General features: G+C 41.6%; 1 protein-coding gene across 1 annotated transcript in view; it reads right to left on the bottom strand.

Moving 5' to 3' along the window:
- Positions 1-973: 973 nt before the first annotated feature.
- sugp1 (SURP and G patch domain containing 1) overlaps positions 974-21,045 on the bottom strand; it is a 35,890-nt gene continuing 15,818 nt past the window's right edge. The window contains exons 4-14 of the mRNA XM_072244692.1: positions 20,319-20,564; positions 14,872-14,995; positions 14,405-14,535; positions 12,930-13,053; positions 11,571-11,881; positions 10,297-10,403; positions 8,835-9,012; positions 7,882-7,988; positions 6,815-6,960; positions 2,550-2,679; positions 974-1,702 (exon numbers count right to left, since the gene is read on the bottom strand). Coding sequence (XP_072100793.1) covers positions 1,676-1,702; positions 2,550-2,679; positions 6,815-6,960; positions 7,882-7,988; positions 8,835-9,012; positions 10,297-10,403; positions 11,571-11,881; positions 12,930-13,053; positions 14,405-14,535; positions 14,872-14,995; positions 20,319-20,564 — 1,631 coding nt within the window. The 3' untranslated portion in view covers positions 974-1,675. The remainder of the gene's footprint in view (positions 1,703-2,549; positions 2,680-6,814; positions 6,961-7,881; positions 7,989-8,834; positions 9,013-10,296; positions 10,404-11,570; positions 11,882-12,929; positions 13,054-14,404; positions 14,536-14,871; positions 14,996-20,318; positions 20,565-21,045) is intronic.

Raw genomic sequence — 21,045 nt, 5'->3', positions numbered from 1 at the left:
GGAGGGCTGAAATAGGAGCGGAATTGCTGGTGATATTGGGTGAATTTGGCCCCTTGATGGGGTGAGGACGGGTTTATGGGGGGTGTGTAGGAGGGTTGGAGATATTAGGTTTAGGGGTAGGGCAAAGGACTCTTACATAAGCCCTTTTGTGGGGTGTGGTTTGGGTTATTTGGGGTACTGTCCAGTTTAGTTGGGGTGGGTTAGGGTTAGGATGCAAGTATGCAGGCAGTGGGCAAAATATCCCTCTAGTGTTTGTGGATCTCGTACTGGAGATGCAGTGTCACTTCAAACTGCCACTTTGTTTTTGGCCCACGTTGTCATCATCTCGGTCCCCGACTTGCCTTTATTGGGATCTTCCTCCTGGTTAACCTCCATTCTGGAGTTAAAATGGTGGAGTTATTGCTTATGGATAGTGTTTTGGATTTGGTTTTTTTTAAAATAGGGACTGGAGGGTGAGGGTTCATGCCCTCTCACCTTGGAGCAGATATATATATTTATTTCTTATTGTAACTTATAGTTTATTGTTATGTATTGCAAGGTACTGCTGCTGCAAAACTGCAAATTTATGACATAGCGCTATTAAACCTTCTTATTGCATTGCTCTGGGTGGGATTTTGTTGAAGCTTATAACGAGTAATGTAGAAAATGATCACTTCACTCTTTAAAAAAAAAGTTTCATAGAGGATTCCTACTCCAAATCAGGATTTGTGTCCATACTTGCTTTTCAGTGATAGCAGCTGTGCAGCAGTTTATATTAGACCCTCCCCCACCTCAACTCAAATATCCTGCCAACTTTTTACTGTAAAGGAATGGTTCCCAAATTTGGGCCACATTTGCAGCACGTTGTTGAATTATACACTCTCTCTGCAGTATTAGCATCATGGGTGCTCGGCTATCACTGGAGTCCTAGAATCGAACCTACAACTTTTCCACTTCCACCTTAACCATTTTTTAAAAATAAAAAAAAATTGGGTTGTAAATAATACACTCATTATACAATAAGTTTATTTAGGCATAGCGTGCAACAGTTCCTACAATTTGTAAGAAATTGTGGTCTTCTACTGGAGGTAAAAAAAACATTACCTGATTTCTACAAGAGATGGTCAAAATGGTTGAGACTTCACTTGCTAGGAACTGGAGCTTAGAAGTACTTCTTCACTGTTTCTCTCAAAGGCTTTAAACAGCTACAGTGAAAGCAAATCACTCATCATCTGGGCCAGGATGCATGAGACCAAAGCTTACTGCAGTCTCCTCTTCCAATTAGTTATCCATTGAAGACAGAGGACCAGACATAGTCCTCACCAGTGTATCAGCACCTTCCCACTAGAAAACTCTCCCAGACCCTCTGCAGCTCAAGCCTCTGCAGGCATTTCAGCTGCCAAAAACAGAATGAATCGGTCAAGAAACACATTTCATTTAGGGATTACTTTTCCTGTAACATCCTGGCTCCTGACGAGGGAAAGAGGCTCCTTTTAGAGCATGGAAATGGACATGAAAATGGGAAGAGAGTAACCTAGTATCAGTGAAACAGAAAATTCCAGCACTGCTTAATTAAGGAAATTCAACTCTTAAGTTCATCCCACAAAAGTACGTTCAACTGATAGCGGTGCTGTTGAAACAAACTAACATCACAGTCAAAGATTGAATAGTAGTCTCTTCCAGCAGTGTGAGGAAGTCAGTAATAAGGTCTTCTTGGGTTATTCTGAAACAAAAAGAGAAATAAATCAATATTACTTCAGACAAGTAGGAGACCAGGTGACCTATTTAGCTTTCTCCACACTCTTGATGACCGGAACATGACTGGACCCTTCCTACCTCCTTCCCTTTCACCGCACATGGATTATCCTGAGAGATAAAAAAACAGGATAAATTCGGAGCCAACAAGGGGACAAAAAACTACTCCATTCAGCAGTAATTAGGATTACACATAGTGATAGGAATACTCACTCACCTGGACAGGTGCAGTGAAGCACAAGAAGCTCAAGCCATCTAGGACCGAGTAATCCCTGCAACCTGACATAATATCCGTGCCTTCCATCACCTGCATTATCATGGCTACTATATAAATGATTCAGGGGATGGATATCCTGCAGTGACCCACCATACTTCAACAATGTTTCCCACCCCCATGATTTTTCCCCACAGAGGGGCAAAAGCAGCAATCCACTGGGACTACCATCACCTTCAATTGACAACAGGGAAACCCCCTATTTGTTTATTGTGCTTCTGCTGGCTCACTGTTGGATCCATCCAAATGGCAAAAGTAAAAAGTTATTGTGTCAATCAAGCCTGTTGCACCATTCAATTAAGACATGATGATCTGTATCATGTTACATACAGAACGGCAGCAAAATTATACTACTTAAGAGGGGAAAAAAAATGAAGATCTGAAATGCAACAAGCTCAAGACCTTTAACATAGAGTATCTTCTCAGATGAATGTATAGATGATTTTAATGAACTCTATGGAGTTGAGCTGTGAAGGCACAAAACTTCCAACAGAGACCCTCCCCACTCTTCTGTCCCTTCTGTGTTTCAGCGACGACCTACCAATGGATTGGGTCTGAACCTGTAGGCCAACATCATACGCTTGCGGAATGCTTCATACTCGTCATCATCCTTACTGAGCTCTGCGGGGCGATCAATACCAAACCCAGCTCCATCAACTGCAGTAATTCCTCTGTTCATGTAAAAAATAATACGCAATCACAAAAATACTCAAATTCATATTAGGCTCTAAGAGTTTTCTCTCTTGTTCGAGGGATAGAAAGCTTCAGTTAGGAAAGAACATAGAATAGTACAGACCCTTTAGCCCATAATGTTGTGCCAACCTTTTAACACACTCCAAGATTAATCCAATGCTTCCCTCCCATATGGCCCTCCATTTCTCTTTCATTCATGTGCCTATCTAAGTCTCTTAAATGTCTCTAAAGGATCTGCTTCTACCACCACCCTCAGCAGTGCATTCCATGCAAGTACCATCTTGTGTAAAATAAAATCTACTCTGACATCTCCCCTCTGTTTTCCTTCAATTACCTTGTCCTTTCACATTCGTCACTGTGGCCCAGGGAAAAAGGTGCTGGTTCTGCACTTTACTTATCCCTCTTATCATCTTACACACCTCCATCAAATCGCCTCTCATTCTCCTTTGCTCCATAGAGAATAGCCCTAGCTCGTTCAACCTTTCCTCTTAAGACTTGCTCTCTAATCCAGCAGTGTCCTGGTAAATCTCCTCTCCACCTTCTCTAAAACTTTCCCATCCTTTCTATAATGAGGTGACCAGAACTGAACACAATGCTCCAAGTGTAATCTAACCAAAATTTTACAGTGCTGCAACATTACCTGAACTCAATCCCTCAACCAATGAAGGTCAATAGATCATACACCTTGTCAACCATTCTATCAACTTTGAGGGATCTATGGACTTGGGACTCCAAAGCTGAGATTGTTCCTACAGAAAGGCAAAGTTAAAAGATTTAATAAAGGGATTTTGACAGAGTAGATATTGCGAAACAGTTTCCAATAGCAGTATATGGAGGAAATTAAAGATGATAATCAGGAAAGCAATGACAGAAGGTGAGTTTTTTTAATATATGATGTTGTTGTAATCTAGAACAGTGGTCCCCAAACACCGGGCCGCAAAGCATGTGCTACCGAGCTGTGAGGAAACGATATGATTTGGCGATATGAAACGATATGAGTCAGCTGCATGTTTGCTCATTCCCTATCACACCCACTGTTGAACTTGGAACATACGCGAGGTCATTACCCACGCGAGGTCATCAGTCGGTCATTAACCTACAACTACTTGATGAGTAAAAAACAAACGTCGCATGAGTTTCTTTGGAAAAGGTGGTAGGGGACATAAAAGGCCTAACTAACGGTGATGATAATGCAGAGACAGCTGAGGCCGAGACTGCAAAAAAAAAGAAAGCAAGCTTCCTTCAACAGAAAATGTGAGTCATACATAAAATATGGCTTTATTGTGACTGGTGACTCGCATGTTCCAAGCCCTCTGTGTGTGATATGTGGAGACAAGCTGTCTAAGGAGGCAGTGAAGCCCTCAAAACTGCTTCCGCACCTTGAGTCCAAGCACCCTGCACTTAAAGACAAACCCATTGAGTTTTTTGAGCGGAACAGAAGCAAGTGTTGAGAGCCACCACCTCCACAAATGCAGCTGCTCTGAGAGCATCGTACTTAGTGGCTAGTCGTATTGCTAAGGCTAAGAAGCCTTTCACTGTCGGTGAAGAATTGATTCTGCCTGCTGCCAAAGGCATGTGCTGTGAACTGTTGGGAGAAGCTGCAGCTAACAAGATGGCACAGGTTTCTCTTTCAGCTACCACAGTTTCAAGGAGAATCGGTGACATAGCAGAGGACATCAAAGCACAGCTGTTGGAACAGCTTAACAAGTCACCATGGCATGCTATTCAGATCGACGAGTCTACCGATGTCAACAACAAGGCAATACTGCTGGTTTATGTGTGATGTGATATATATTTCAAGACGATGTGCACGAGGATATGTTGTGTGCACTGCTGCTGCCAACTAACACAACTAGGGCAGAACTATTCAAGTCTTTGAATGACTACATGTCAGGCAAACTAGACTGGTCATTCTGTGTTGGAATATGCACAGACGGGGCTGCAGCTATGATTGGACGGCTGTCTGGTTTCACTACCCGAGTCAAAGAGGTTGCTCCTGAATGCCAGTGTACACACTGTGTCACACACAGGGAAATGCTGGCTAGCCAAAAAATGTCACCTGATCTTAACAGTGTATTGAGTGACGTTGTTGAAGTTATCAATCACATCAAAGCAAAAGCCCTTTACTCACGTCTGTTTGAGCAGCTTTGCGAGGAAATGGATGCAGAGCACAAGAGCCTTCTCTTACACTCTGAAGTGAGGTGGCTATCAAGGGGGAGAGCCCTGGCCAGGGCTTTTGAGTTAACAGAGCAGCTACAGAGATTTCTTTCAGGAAAAAAGTCACCACTGGCAGCACATTTCAGTGACGAGGAGTGGATAGCAAAACTCGCTTATCTGTGTGACATCTTTAACCTGCTCAATTTGTCATTTCAGGGGAGAATGACAACTGTCTTCAAGTTGGCAGATAAAGTGTCTGCTTTCAAAGCCAATCTGGAACTGTGGGGACGGCGAGTGGACAGGGGCATATTTGACATGTTCCCAACATTAGCTGGGATTTTGGGAGAGAATGAGGCTGCACTGTCCTTCTCACAGCTGGTGCGCAATCACCTATCTTCGCTGTTGACAGAATTCAAGCGTTACTTCCCAACCGCAAATGACCCAAGACGTGCAAAGGAATGGGTCAGTGACCCATTTGTGAATGTCCCTGGTGAATCATCCACGTTAGCGCGGGAAGATGATTAACTCCTCGAGCTTGCAAATGACGGCGGGCTGAAAAGTATGTTTGACAAAACATCTCTGCCGGCATTCCGGATCAAAGTCAAGGCTGAATATCCTGAGATAGCCACGAAAGCACTGAAAACGTTAATTCCATTTCCAACATATCTCTGCAAAGCGGGGTTTTCTGCAATGAATGCAACGAAAACAAAATTGCGGAATAGACTGGACATAAGGAACCCCCTTCGAGTATCGCTGTCTCCCATCACCCCTCGATGGGACCGTCTTGTTGCAGGAAAACAAGCACAGGGCTCCCACTGATTCAGCGATATTGGTGTGTTGCAATGATTTTATATGTTCGTACGAGGAAAATATGCGCTGTGTGTTTAATATCCAAACATTACTTAAAATGTTATGATGCCATTGACTTATAATTGACTTATCACTATATCCATGCGAGGAAAATATGCGCTGTGTGTTTAATACTAAATTCGTTAGATAAACCCTTTTAGGAACGAAATTGAGTGTATTAACCACTTGTAAGTGACTTACGGTTGACTTATCACCTATATTCCAGTCGTGATTCAACACCCCCCACCCCCCCCCCCAATTCAGCTGGTCCGCAAGAATATTGTCAATATTAAACAGGTCCGCGGTGCCAAAGAGGTTGGGGACCCCTGATCTATAATGTCAAAAGGCATAGGAAGTGTATTAAATTGGAATTTTTAAATACAGAGCTACAACTAAAGAACTAGCACACTAGATTAATTGAAGAGTTTTTGCCATAATGAGCTAGCATGGCCATAATATGCAAATATATTAATCTATAAAGCAGGACTGTCCTTCAGCAATTATTGTCAATTGACAAGGACAATGGTATAAGATTCTATAAAACCAACACAATGAATGCAAACTAGCTACTGTTGCTGCTTTTGGAAGAAACTTCTGTAATCAGCAGACACCTTGAAGACATTGCAACTCTCCTTCAGAGCTGTCCTTGAGCACTGGTGAAAAGATATTGTCCTAGACTAAGCATACATCCATCAAGTTAGACTTTGAATTCTAAGTTTATTTACTTCATATTTAACAGTTCTACTGAAGGCAGTTATAGCAATACCTCTGGGCCTCTAATGTTGTGAAGCCTTGGGATGGTGGAGGATTAGGTTGGCTGTGATGTTCCCAAGTTAAAAAAAAAACAATTGGCACACAAGAAGAATGACTACTCATCTGGCCCACTTGTAAACAGAAATCATCAGGATTAAATACATTACCTGCTCCTCTCACTAACAATTCTAAAACCTGGAGAAGAATGCTCTCATTGGACAGTGACAGAACCTCAGATCTCTGCCCCTTCCTTTTCCCTCAGCTCAGGCCGAATACTGTTTCAACTAACTCACACAGATAATATCAACTTATTTGACAGATTGGAGCCTGGATGTCCCACCATTTGTTCTGTACCTGGGGACAGGAGCTTTGATGCCTTGACCCTCGGAGCCCAAACCATCACCTTCCTTCCAGCCCATTTTCATCAGCATCTGGTAACCAATGTTCTCCACAGTAAGTTTGAAATCCTTGTAGTCAGAATAATCAGGCTCTCTGCCTTCCTACGAAAAACAGGATATAGAATTACAGGGATGATGAGGCAAGAAGTATTTATACATGCACCTATGCCAGTACACTTGACAATGCATACAGTCATGCATGCTCATCAACACAGACTAGTTCCCAATCCAATTATAAATTCACATTGCTTTCAAAATACTTCAAACAGCTTCCTTTGGTCTTCAATATTTTTCATCATGATCTTTTAAACTGTACCAATTCTCTGTTTTATCTCTTGATAGATCACAGCTGGCTGGACATCTACACTCCAGATTGTGAAATTTCCACTCCAAACCTCTCCCTGTTCTCAAGGCCCTTCTTCAGACCAAAACCTTGCACAGCTTGGCTGATTTTCCTTCTATCAGAAATCTTCTGCTTTTGACCATATCAAACAGCCTTAGAAATGCAACCTGGTGTTAACTGTAAGTTATGATAGCCAAAAAACCAGTGGCACTTTGCACAAGGGACAATAGACATGAATCCACAATTTTTTTAAGCACACATTAGCTCACATCGAGGCAATAGTAGCTATACATGATACCAGAAAACATTCTCATTTCTACACCCCAGAAACCAATTCATTTCAATAGTAATTCCTAATACTGAAAGATACAAGATTGACCATAAAGAGGATTGGAAGAAATACAGACTGTAAAAGTCTAATTTCAATCCAGCCTAGCTCCTAACATAGCTCTAGATCTCACTGTGGGACCACCAAAAGGGCCAGCAATGAACAAAAGTCATACCAATGCAGTGAATTCTCACTGAGATGAGACACTCAGCACATTTATTGGACACAGCAGAACTTCAGTTTCACTTGAACCAAATTCTGCATCTGCATAGCTAAGAATGCAAAAGAGCTACTTTAAAATAGCAACAGGCAGAATCCATTTTAAGAAGTGTTTTCAGATAATCTAACTTACCTTTAGAGCTTTGAATGTTTCCATGAATTTCTCTAGTTCATCAGGGGGCAGGAAATCCCCAATAAAATGTTTCCCTCGACCCATTTCTGTCAGTTGTTCTGCCCATTCTACCAACAGCAAGACAAACTGTAATCAGTTAAGGTTAAGTATACAATATGAATGTAGATTTTTCAAGCAAAGCAGGTCCCTGGCACATTGATTACTTGCATCTCCACCATCTCACCCACCCTCTTCCCTCAAAATAGCATTTTTAGAATCAGATGAAATTACAACTCCAACAAGGTCAGATGCAAAATATAAAAACAAACATCCACAAATTTTCAAGAATAGAAATAATCTCAGGGTATTACTTTTAAGGAAGGATCAGGCGTGCTTCACAGTAACCCAGGGCTAATACTTAACCAACATCACCAAAAAAAAAAATTGTCTTTTCATTAACTTAGTACTGTTTGTAGGCATTCATTTTGTTGAAATTGATTGCTGTATATCATATAGTATGTCACTTAAAAAAAAATTCACAGATTTTAGGACATTCTGAGGTTGTGAAAAGGCCTTTATAAATGCATTTTTCTTTTCCTCTCTTACAACAGGTCATGCACTCCATTTGCTTTCTTCCTGCTAATTGCTACCAGGTAAGATCATTAACCAAGAGTCATCTCACACAAGCATTCAAGGCACAGATTAGCCATTATTAGCTGAAGAGTTCTCAAGGACACATAGCCACTCTTCTCTCAGCTTCTAGGTGTGTTGGTTTGGTAACGAGAGTAGCAAAGATAGATCATAAGCTGCCTTCAGACAGAAGGAATGGCAATTCTAAGGCCCTTGTGTCCAGACATGGGATCATCTGTCAGCTTGGACATCTCTAGTATGTCTGCCTAGGACCATATGTACTGATCAGCTGCAGAGTGCCGCAATTCCATTGCACCTCATTACATATTGTTATCTGAAATTACCTCTAGTCTTTTCCATCTCCATATGCCGCAGGCGATGTTCCCAGGTCCCAGCTTCACCGTCAATCTCCTCATCACTATCATACTCGTGTCGGTGTTCTTGAATTGCTTTCTCCCACATCACCTGCATCTCCTGCATGGCTTGCTTGTGCTTCATGATCATATCGTACATTTGCTGCATCTGCAATTCATCCAGAAATCACATCAGCTCCTTGGAAAACGTCATGGACAGCTTCATTCCCCTCCAGACCTTCTCCAACCCTTATTGTCTCTTTCGGTGCTTCAAATGGCAAGTAACACAGCTCTCTAAAATCTGTGTATAGCTCCACCTTGCCAGCTCTGCAAATTCCTTTATTTATTTCCTTTCCAGCTCTGGGTATAACTCTTTTTAAAACTGGGGAAATGACTGCGTAATCATTCAGCCTCTCCCTGTGTAGTTCTGGCCACCTTCTTTACTTCCTCTGCTTTGCTTCTTGGTCTCTTTCAGTCTGCTCTTTTCCTCTCTTCCCCCCCCCCCCCCACAACCCAACCCCTCCCCCCTCACCCCACCCATCCCATCTGCACGTCAGGATGTGTCGATATCCCTTTGCATCTTGATCTGTACCCAGCTCTATGCTGAGCACCCAATGCCTGTCTGTGTACGTGGCACGGCTGCGTAACGCTATTGCAGCTCAGGGTGTTCTGGAGTTCGCAGTTCAATTATGGTACCAACTGTAAGGAATTTGTACGTTCTCCCCATGGGTTTCCTCCGGGTGCTCTGATTTCCTCCAACTGTTCAAAGGCATACCAGTTAGTGGGTTCATTGGTCAATGTAAATTGTCCTGTGATTTGGCTAGTATTAACTAGGTACGTTTCTGCATGATGCAGCTTGTTGGGGCAGAAAAGCCTGTTCCATCCTCTAATCAAACAAATCTCTGCACTCATGTTCAACTTTTCTCTCTCCCTATGTAGTTACTGTTACTAAATACATCAAATTGTCCATCAACCCATGTTCCCCTAGTTTCTATTTCTCTCAGCTTCTCTCTCATCTTTTTCTCTCCGTGCCAAACCCAGTATCTCTCATTTTTTCTCCTCTCTAATTACCACTGCTCTTTATCTGCTTGGTTCTCACACTGAGTGTCCCGAACTAGTGATATGTCTACCTCCAAAAGTTCAACTTCCCTGCTGCCTCCCTCTCAAAATACCAGCCTTCAATCTACTGTCCTGTCTGTCAGTTTAACTTCAGTTCTGAGTTACTCCTGGAGCTCCATTTCTTCAAAGAGTTATCAAGCAAGCAAAGCAAGGAGGGCCAGCATCCTGATACACAACAGTATTTAAGCTCAGGCCTTCTGCTGACAATGCCGCAGTTCAGAAGCAATGCACGATAGAATAAGATTGTCTGCAAGCAGACAGCCTCCAACCAGTGCTGCAGAAATATCGCTGTCTGCCTCACATGGGCACACTCTGCCATTAATGATCAATTTACCTCTTGCTGTTCCTTTATCTGTTTCTTCTGTGCATCACTGAGCTCGTTGACTCCCACCAATCCGACCGGCTTACCTTTCTGATAGCCGAGTCCCTTCAACTCCTGAGCTGTAATCATTAATAACAGGATACTGGGAATCAACTCCAGCACAGTCACACTCATACCTCAACTTCATCTGTTCCATATGGAACTGTACCTCTGTTTCTCTTCTCCCCAAATCACAATGGATAGGTACAAGGGTTTATACATAAAGGAAGCTCTTCAATCTATTGTGCCAATATTAGTTCTTTAAGTATTAGTCCCACTCCCTGCTCTTTTCATGGCCCCAAGATTCTTCGTGTTTATTCAAACTTCTATGACATGCTTGGGCCCAGGTTTGTTTGCTGTGAAGTGTTAAGTATGAATTTAGGCAAACTGAAATCAACAACTCTTTGAATTGGGGGAAACTACAGGGTTTCAGACCCATGGTGCAGTTTATTTGCTGACTTTATGCAAGGCAAGTTTGTGATTAAAGCTAAATGACACCTCAGTATTTAGAGGGCAGGCGAATGGAGTTATTGGGGGCTAGAGGGCACAGACTCAAATTCAAATTAATTTAATATATTCTGAAATCAGAAATATTCTCAGGAAAGAAACTATTTGAACTATAGCTTCACAACAAACTCGACAACCTGGATCAACAAACTGACATTGTGTGAGGCTTGTGTGCTTCAAGTACTTCATCAGGCGATGTCAGCTCATGGCTGCCCATGTTGGAATGGTTGTGGACGAGATGCCAGATGAAGACTGACCCAACCCTGGCTCCTGAATGGACGGATTCTTGTCTGTTCCTCCTGGGACATGCCATACTAAACTATACAAACTATACAGTGACTGCACCCTCATCACAGACAAAAACACTGATGTACCCTCGTTATAAGGGTCAAAAGACCATGACTGCAATCTCACCATTAGGGTCAAATCCCGATAATGTAAAGGTATAAACATTGTGAATGTACAGTGACAAGTGATGAAATGCTGCCAACATATAAAAATGTATTATGAACAAGAAAGCACAATTTGACCAAAATATCTTATCACAGATCAATCCCACCTCTCAATCCCATTGACTCATTTTCACTCCATTATAGGAAAACCAAATACCCAACCTTTCTCCATCATCTTTAATGAAAATAAAAATTTAATCTGTGAAAACAAGTTCCACCCGATACTCTTCTTACCCATGTCTGACACCAAAATGCCAGTAATATCACTTGCTTATTCACAGAACTTACTTGTTAAGCCAGGTAATTGCATCGGATAAGCCATTTCAGGAGGAGGAAGTTCAATCTTGTCATCCTCTGGGCCCCATCGGCTCTTTTTTTTCTTTTTAACTGAGGAAGAAGATGATGGTGTGGATGCAGGCTCAGTGGATGAGTCACCAGAAGCGGGCTCAGGAGAACCTTTCCTCTTCTGTGTTGCTGGAGATGACATCATCATCAAGCTTGCTTGGACTGCCTTCTGCGCAATAGTTTTAACTTTACAGAATACTTCGACGGTGTCCCTGTAGTATCGATATGCATCACTATTCTGCTCATACAGAAACCTGTGGAGTGGAAGAAGCCAGAGATTTTGGTGCTAATGAACAGCAAGTCAACACTGGGAATTTAATAGCACAGAAACTAGAATCCCATTCAGTTCAGTATACCGATGCTGGAATCTGAAAGAGCTGTCCATTTAGTCCATAAAACCACAAGACATAGGAGCAGAATTAGGCTATTCAGCCCATTGAGTCTGCTCCACCATTCTATTATAGCTGAATATCCCTCTCAAACCCCATTCTCCCACCTTTTCCCTGTAATCTTTTGATGCCCTGACAAATAATCCCCTATCATTTTCCTACAAAATTCAAAATGTTCTGGATTTTCGTGGGTCTGGGGACATGCTGATTCTGGGCTGGTGCCCCTGACTGAAGCATCGCGGGAGAACACAGAATATTGAAGGGAGCAGGTTAGCTGCCGGGGGTTGTGTCCCCAGAGAGCTGCATGTTCTTGGTGCCAACTCTCTGGGCGCAGAGCTCAGAAAACAGCAAGGCAACAGACTTTTAACATCATAAATCAGCAAGTTATTTGTTATGTCTCCCCTCTTACTGTGAAATGAGGACACTTCTTTTGTGTGTGTGTGTGGGGGGGGGAAGAGGGGGGAAGAGGGGAGGAGAGGGGGAGGGGGGAGGGTGCTGATGCTTTTTTGCTGGTGGGGGTGCAGAGGGTTGTTGCCTTGCTACTGCTTGTGCTTGGGAGGGGGCTTTGGGGTTCTAACATTTTAACTGCCATTCACTCCTCTGTTTTCATGCATGTTTGCGAAGAAAGAGAATTTCAGGATGTATATTGTATACATTTCTCTGACATTAAATGTACCTATTTAAACTTATTGATTTATCATACCCCATGAAGACATTCCTCTTCATGTTAGTGTTAAAGGAAAAGGCTCTTATCCAAGACTCCTTTTATCTTATCAATTCTATGCAATATTATTAAGCTCAATGGCAAAATCTTCATCAGAGATACATTTTAAGGAGCTGCATAGTCAATACATATTGGAATAAAATGTTTTAAATAACTACCATTTTAAATGTCATAATGAAATGTGCTCACCAGAAGGCAGGATTATCTTGATTATCCTGAATGGCCAATTTTTCCACATCTGGACCCCCGTCTGCCACAAACTTTGCCAACTTCTCAATGACACTCCGGAGCTCTGGGTCCTCTGGGGGTGAAACTTTAAGCAGGCTATCAGTACTTGAGTTCAACTCACACACCCAACAGTAACAGCCAAACAAGGTCTACAGGTGTGGGTGGGTAAGAGTGGGATACAGGGAGAGCACCGGTTAAAGCACACGCACAAGTGGTTTAATACAGACACTGTCCACAGATCCAACTCTTAAGCCACTCTGTTTTAATGGTATTCTCTTCAGGAAACTTCCCATAGCGCAGTATAGACAATGTTAAAGTACAATCATATCACACAACATTCCTTTACCACCTGTATACGCAGTTCAGAAGCAAATTAAATAACGAACTTGGGAGAAATTTTATTACAAAAGCGGAAATTGCTACCAGAGTGTGGTTGAGGCATATAGAGGAAGAGAACAGAATAGTCCAAAATGTGCTGATGATACAGAAGAGGGAGAAAGGAGCATGAAGTATGGGGCAGGCTGTACCCTTTCTATGCAATTTTGGTCAATCCACTTTCAAAATAATGTATGCTGTGATCTAGTCTCAGAATCTGGGATTGTCCTCCTTAGATCACAGGAGTTAAGAGACTTGATAGGCTTGTGCCAAATCATAAACGGCTTTGCTAACATAAATTGCTTATTACGGCAGAAAGGTCAATAATCAAGAGGAAGTATTTTTAAAAAAAAGAAAAGCAGTCCATAGTAAACTGGAATGCACTTAATGAAGTGTGGTGGAAGTTGATTTCAAAAGATTTCCATAAAGAAAATGGGATAAATATTCCAGTGGGGTAAAAGGAAGTGCAACAGAGAAAGAAGGAAATGTGACGACTGGTGAGCTTAAATATGGCCTTACTTTTCACTGTACAATTCTCATACAGATTAAACAAAAAACAGTCCATCCCTAATCTAATTTAACCTGCATGTTATCCCCACAGTATGAGAAAGATTTCTACAACTATCTCACAACCAAAGTAACAGATATTTTAGTCCACAAATACAGAGAATGTAATGCATTTTTGTATATTTTCACATTCAAGAGGGTGGATCATAAAGATTTCCAGCACACTGAAATGTCAGACGCTCAATAATCCATTCCTACGAGCTAAGTACCATGTAGAGCTCATCTAGCACTGCCCTAGAGGGCAATCAGCACAGCTTCCATCTCAGAAGATTTATGTTTGACAGCTATTAAACAGACAGTAGGAACTGTGCTAAATTCTGTTAATTCAAAGAAAGGTCAACTAGCACTGGATCTAGGTTTTAATCCAACTCCACAAAATGAAAAAAGGATAAATATTGTTGGTCTAGACTCCAATCCTGACTTTTGAACTTTTTGCAATTCCAAATCTTTTACACAAGATAAATCTTAAAGATGATCTCTTTTCGATTTCCTACCTTTTGGGACAGATGCAGAAGTTGGCTCTGGTGGCTTGGGTATTTGCTGACTTAGTTGTTTCTCTCGCTTGATTTCAGCTACTTTTTTCTTGTAATAAAGATAAGCCCGGCTGTTGCGATCATACAAGAAGCTGCAAAGAGGAACAGAAGAATTAATCAGGAATTTCCTACAGCGTAACACAGATGTACAAATTACATGACTGAAGTTTTATGTGGGAGATTTAGCCACCAGCACCCCTTTTCTTTTTTAAGGCTGTCCAGACTGGACAAATCAAGATACCAGTTTGACTATACTAATCTACGGGTTTTTTGGAGAGCAGTCAGAAAATTGCATTTATGAGCTCTGGCATTACTACAGAAAGAAATAGCTCTAAAACAGTGGCACATACACAGGCAGGAACTGAAAACTCAATATAGTTGTCGTACATGATTTACTTCAGCTATCTTACTGAATGAACAACACTTACGAGAAGGCAGGGTTGTCCCTGTTGTTCTGAATGGCAAGCTTTTCAACCTCGTGACCCCCATCTGCAACGTATTTTGCCAGCTTCTCAGCGACGCTCCTCACTTCCGGTTCCTCTGGGGGTGAAACTTTAAGCAGGCTATCAGTATTTGAGTTCAACTCACACACCCAACAGTCAACAGCCAAACAAGGTCTACAAACGTGGATGTGTAAGAGTAGGATACAGGAAGAGGATGGGTTAAAAGCAAAAGGAAGCCAATACTGAGATAAGATGCATTGTTATTACTCCATATCAATACTAATTTTGTTAAGAAGGAGAATGTAGTTTTCTCATTGCCTTCCAAATACATCAAAGATACCATATCCATCACCCAAAAATAACTCTAACACCCTGGCTGATCCTGGATCCCACTCAACCCCATACTCTTGCCATTTTGTTCTTCATTTTGGATTTATCCACAATGAAACTGTGGTTCAGTGGACAATTCTTTCCTCGAATTTGCAGCCTAGTTCAAAGCAAATACTAGACAACCAGAGCGTCAATCCTTGTGCAGTCCCCAGGAACTGTACACTACTGGAGCCATCAGCTGAGATATTGAACCAGGCCTCATCTGTTCTCTCATTTGGTACTAATTTGAAGGCAATCGGAGAACCCTCATAGCAACAAAGAAACAGCAGTATAAACTTGCCACAATACTCTGCTCCACCTTTCATCAAATACTGCTGATATTTCAACACAAGTGCTTTTCCCAACACTATCCCCAAATATCCAAAAATCTATAATATTTTTGTTAAGAATAAACTCAGCAATTGTGAGTCCATTCCCGATGCAAGTCAGAGTGAAGCCATGTCTTCTCAATTCACTTCCAAATGGCCTGCCCCATATCCTGTACTTATGCTCCTTTGTCTAGGACTCCTTCGTCATCGGAAGCTTTCTCTGCCTTTAGCCCATCCATTCCTTTACAGTTTTTGTAAGTTACATTGCGAACTCCTTTTATTCTTCTAACCATTGAAAAATGTAATCCCAGCCCAGTCAATCTTTCCTGGTATAGCATGCTAGGCATCCAAGGAACCAGTTTTCTGAATCTTTGCCACACTCCCTCTATGAAAAATATATCTTTTATGATAAGGATACCAAACTTTTTTTTTCTGTGATGTACATCAAAGTAGATGACCTACATTATATTCCAACTGCCATAACCTCACCCACTCATACAGCTTGCTCAGATCTCCTTAGAGCCTTTTTACATCCTTCTTGTAATCGCATAGCCACATCATATTGCATCGTCAGCAAAGCTGTAAATATAACATTCGGTTCCTCTCAGCCACATCATTGATATGGATTGTGAATAGCTGGGACCTGAGCATCAAATCATGAACTACTCTACTTGTCAGAACTTGCCAACCTGGGAATGATTTGTTTATTTCTACTTTTCGGGATTTTTCCAATAACCAATTCCCAATTCTTACTTTCCTGGTAACTTCCTCAAAAAACTTCAAGATTGGTTAGACACGACCTGCCATGCACAAAGCATGCTAATCATCCCAATCAGTCTACATCCATCCAAATACTCATACAGATGCAAGAATTGTACTACTTCTCGTCAATATGGAGGACACCACTTAAGCAATCACAATCTAGGTTCAAAGAAGTATGTGAACCTCTGTCTGGGGTAATGCCTTCCACAAAAGCTATTTGGAGTCAGGTGTTCCAATCAAGATGAGATTGGAGATGTGGGTTGTAGAGGTGCCCTGCACTATAAAACAGATACACAAAGTCAGGTTCCTGACAGAGTCTGCTCTTCTCAAGGAAGATCTGTTTATGTGCACCATGCCTTGATCAAAACAACTTTCAGAGGTCCTTAGAAGAAGAATTGTAGAGATGTATGAAGCTGGGAAAGGCTACAAAAGCATTTCTAAAAATCTGAGTGTTCATCAGTCCACAGTAAGAGAAATTGTCTACAAATGGAGGAAATTCAGAACAGCTGCTACTCTCCCTCGGAGTGGGCGTCCTGCAAAGATCACACCAAGAGCACAATATTGCAACGCTGAAGGAGATGGAAAAGAACCCAAAGGTAACAGCAAAAGATTTGCAGAAATCTTTAGAACCGGCTGAAGTCTCTGTTCATGTGTCCACTATAAGAAAAACACTGAACAAGAATGTTTTTCATGGAAGGACACTGTGGAGGAAACTGCTGCTCTGCAAAAAAAAACATTGCTGCACATCATCAAGTTTACAAAAAGTAGCTAGGTATTTCACACTGCTTCTGGGACAACATTCTGTGGACAGTTGAGACAAAAGTTGAACTTTTTGGCAGAAATGCATACCGCTACGTTTGGAGGAAAAAGGCAAACAAAGACCAAAATCTCATCCCAACTGTGAAACATGGTGGAAGGAGCATCATGGTTTGGGGCTGCTTTGTTGCCTCAGGGTCTGGACAGGTTGCAATCGTTGAGGGAACAATGAATTCAAAATTGTATCAAGACATTTTACAGGGGAATGTCAGGGTAGCAGTCCATCACCGGAAGCTTAATAGAAATTGGATAATGTATCAATATAATGATCTGAAAGGCAAGAGCAAATCAACAGAGTGGTTAAAAAAAAAAGTTTTTTAAAAAATTCATATTTTGGAATGGCCGAGTCGAAGTCCTGACTTTAATCCTTTAGAAATGTTATGGAAGGACCTGAAGCAAGCAGTTCATGCAAGGAAGCCCACCAAAGTTGAAGCAATTTTGTAAGGAGGAATGCCCTAAAATTCCTCCTCGCCATTGAGCAGCTACAGGAAATGTTTGGTGGAGGTTACTACCACTAAAGGAATTTCTACCAGTTATTAAATACAAGGGTTCACATAGCTTTTCCAGCCTGGACTGTGAATGATTAAACAATGTGTTCAATAAAGACATGGAAAGCGCAATTGTTTGTGTGTAATTAGTTTAGGCAGATTGTGTTCGTCTATTATTGTGACTTACATGAAGAACAGACCACATTTTATGAATAATTAATGAAGAAAACTTGGTAATTCCAAAGGGTTCACAAACTTTTTCTTGCACTGTCTATCAGTCCCTTAGAATACCTTCCAATAACTTTCCCATTACTGACATCAGGCTCACGAGCCTATAATTCCGATTTACTTTTAGATCCTTTCATAAACTGTGGAATATTAGCTATCCTTCAAACTTCCAAATCCTCACCTGTTACTAAGGATGATTTAAATACCCCCGCTAGAACCCCTACAATTTCTGCACTTGCCTCCCAAAAGGAGTGAAGGAACACCCTGGGGATTTATCCGCCCTAATTATTCTGAAGACAGCAGACACCTCCTTCTCTGTAATCTGCATAGGGTCCATGACCTCACTGCTGCTTTGCTTCACTTCTAAACATTCTGTGTCCGTCTCCTGAGTAAATACAGACACAAAAAAATCTATTTAAGATCTCCCCTCTCTCTTTTGGCTCCATGCATAGATTAACATCCTAATTTTCCACAACACCAATATTGTCCCTCTTAACATATCTGTATAATCTCTTAGGATTCTCTTTCACTTTGTCTGCTAAGGCAACCTCATGCCTTCTTTCAGCCCTCCTGATTTCTTTAAGTACTCTCTTGTATTTCTTATACTCCTCGAGTATAAGAAATGCAAGAGAATTCCTACCTGCCTATACCTGCTATGCAATTCCCTTCTTTTTTTAAACCAGGGCCTCCTGAAAACCAAAGTTCTCTAAACCTTTTATTCTGACAGGAATATACAAGCTTTGCACTCTCAAAATTTCACTTTTGGAGGCCTCTGACTTACCAAGTGCACCTTTGCCAGAAAACAGCCTGTCCCAATCCACACTTGCCAGATTTTTTTCTAATACCATCAAAACTGGCCTTTCTCCAATTTAGGGTCTCAACCCACGGACCAGACCTATCCTTTTCCATATTTACTTTGAAAATCATAGCATTATGATCACTGGATGCAAAGTGTTACTCTGCACCAAATTCTGTCACCTGCCCTGTCTCATTCCCTAATAGCAGATCAAGTATCGCATACTCTCTCGATGGGACTTCTACATAATGATTAAGGACACTTTCTTAAAACACATTTGACAACTCTACTCCATCTAGTCATTTTGTGGTATGGGAGTCCCAGTCGATATGTGGAAAGTTAAAATCACCTACTATAACAACCTTATGTTTCTTGCAAGTTTGTGATCTCTACAAATTTATTCCTCTAAATCCTGCGGGCTGTTAGGTGGTCTATAGTATAGCCCCATTAAAGTGGTCATGCTTTTCTTGTTCCTCAGTTCCACCCATAAAGCCTCACTAGACAAGTTCTCCAGTCTGTCCTTACTGAGTACTCCTGTGACATTTTTCCTGACTAGTAACACCACCCCTCCCCTTTAATCCCTCTCGCTCTGTTGCGTCAAAAACATCAGAACCCCAGAATACTGAGCTGCCAGTCCTGCAAGCAACCTGACCACTGTCTACCTTCTGTGAGGTCACCCACCCCTCACCCAGTATCCAAAGTACTATACCGATTGTTGAGGGGGTGCGCTGCATTGGCTGTTCAATTCCTTTCCCCTTCCTGACCATCACTCAGTCTCCTGTGTCCTGCACCTTGGCTGTAACTAATTTTCTATGTCCTATCCATCATCCCCTCAGCCTCGTGAATGATCCAGAGTTCACCCATTTCCAGCTCCAACTCCTCAACGCGGAGTGTTAGAAGCTGCAGCTGGATGCCCTTCTCACGAGTGAAGTCGTCAGGGACATGGGAGATCTCCCTGCCTTCCCACATCCTGCAAGAGGAGCAGTCAACTATCCGGCCTGTTCTAACTGTGCAAATATAAAGAAGGAAAACCATAAATAAACTTGGGGGGGGGGGGGGTAATCTACCAAGAGGTTTTTTTTTGCCTTGTCTCACTCAAGCCTCTCTGCACTGAAGGCTCAAAGAGCCAAAGCTTCAAATAACCAGTAACACTGCCCACTCCAAATATGGCTGCTCCGCTTGCCCCTGCCTTATTTTAATTTCTTTCAATCAATCCTGATCACTGATTGAATATATTAATAGTATTCATATTAGCTGTCAACTAGAATTTAGGACACTAGAAAATATTGTGCAATCACAGAAATACGTCTTAAGTGCAAACTTCTTGATATTGGTTGCCACATTTCTAAAATGTGTATAAGGTACTAATGTTGAAAAAACAAATCTGAATGCTGAAGAAAATGAGTAAACAGTAGGTGTAGTGGGATTTGAACAGTATCCTCACTTTGTGCCGTCAAATTTCTGTCTATTTACTTACATCATGGCACAAGTCAATAATTTCAAGAGGGCTAAGACAAACACAACTGGCTTCTCTGCAAACCTCCCCGATTTCCAAACCTCTCAAATTTCATCCAGAATCTTTACTCAAATCATGCCATCAGCTACATTCTAATCTAGTTTTGTAGTTTAGAAAATTCAACTTACCTTTAACTTCTGCCCACTGTTCAAGATCATCATCCTCCTCTTCATCATCATCATCTGGTGACTGGAAGACGCTGGGACGGCTTGCCACTGGTGTTTGCTTGGCATGGGTGTAGTTCTTCATTTGGCCTAAAGGGCTGCCCAAAGAGCTCATCCCCAGACCTGGTCGTTTCCCAATTAGAATCTGTTTCTTCTGTGACTGTGTTCCAGAAGTACTGGTGGTGTTGCTGCCATTACCAGTCGGTCCTCCTTTGGGGAAGAAAAAGTGTCTAGGATCAATTGGCCATCTGCACCAATCAAAAGCAGCAACCAAGTTGTATTGAAAATTGCCAATCTACCCATTCCCATAACCCTTGCAGTAAAGTTAACCTTTAATCTTACCTTAAATCTAGGATATAAAATTTCAAGCTCCCAACCACCCATTTTTTGAAAACAACTATGAATATGTGTAATTAGTATGATTTTATGACAACTAATTCCCTTATTCATTCTTAAATGAAGCACACTGGCAAAGTAAAGCAACTGCAGACTTCAAAGGAAGTAAAAATAAATGGACTGAATAAAATGATGTTGTTCTGAAGTTCCTGTTAAGTTCATGCCTACAATTAATGTAAATTGGCAAAGTGAAATTATATATTACTGTGGAGTGGAGTATGTCTTTACGTAGGTGCACAAGATAACATTTTACAGCCCCTATCAAAGTTGCTGGTGAACGCAGCAGGCCAGGCAG

The sequence above is a fragment of the Mobula birostris genome, chromosome 26, assembly GCF_030028105.1.
Source record: "Mobula birostris isolate sMobBir1 chromosome 26, sMobBir1.hap1, whole genome shotgun sequence".
Lineage (NCBI taxonomy): Eukaryota > Metazoa > Chordata > Chondrichthyes > Myliobatiformes > Myliobatidae > Mobula > Mobula birostris.
Note: the sequence above shows the minus strand (reverse complement) of the source record. Positions and strands in the feature narration are given on the sequence as shown.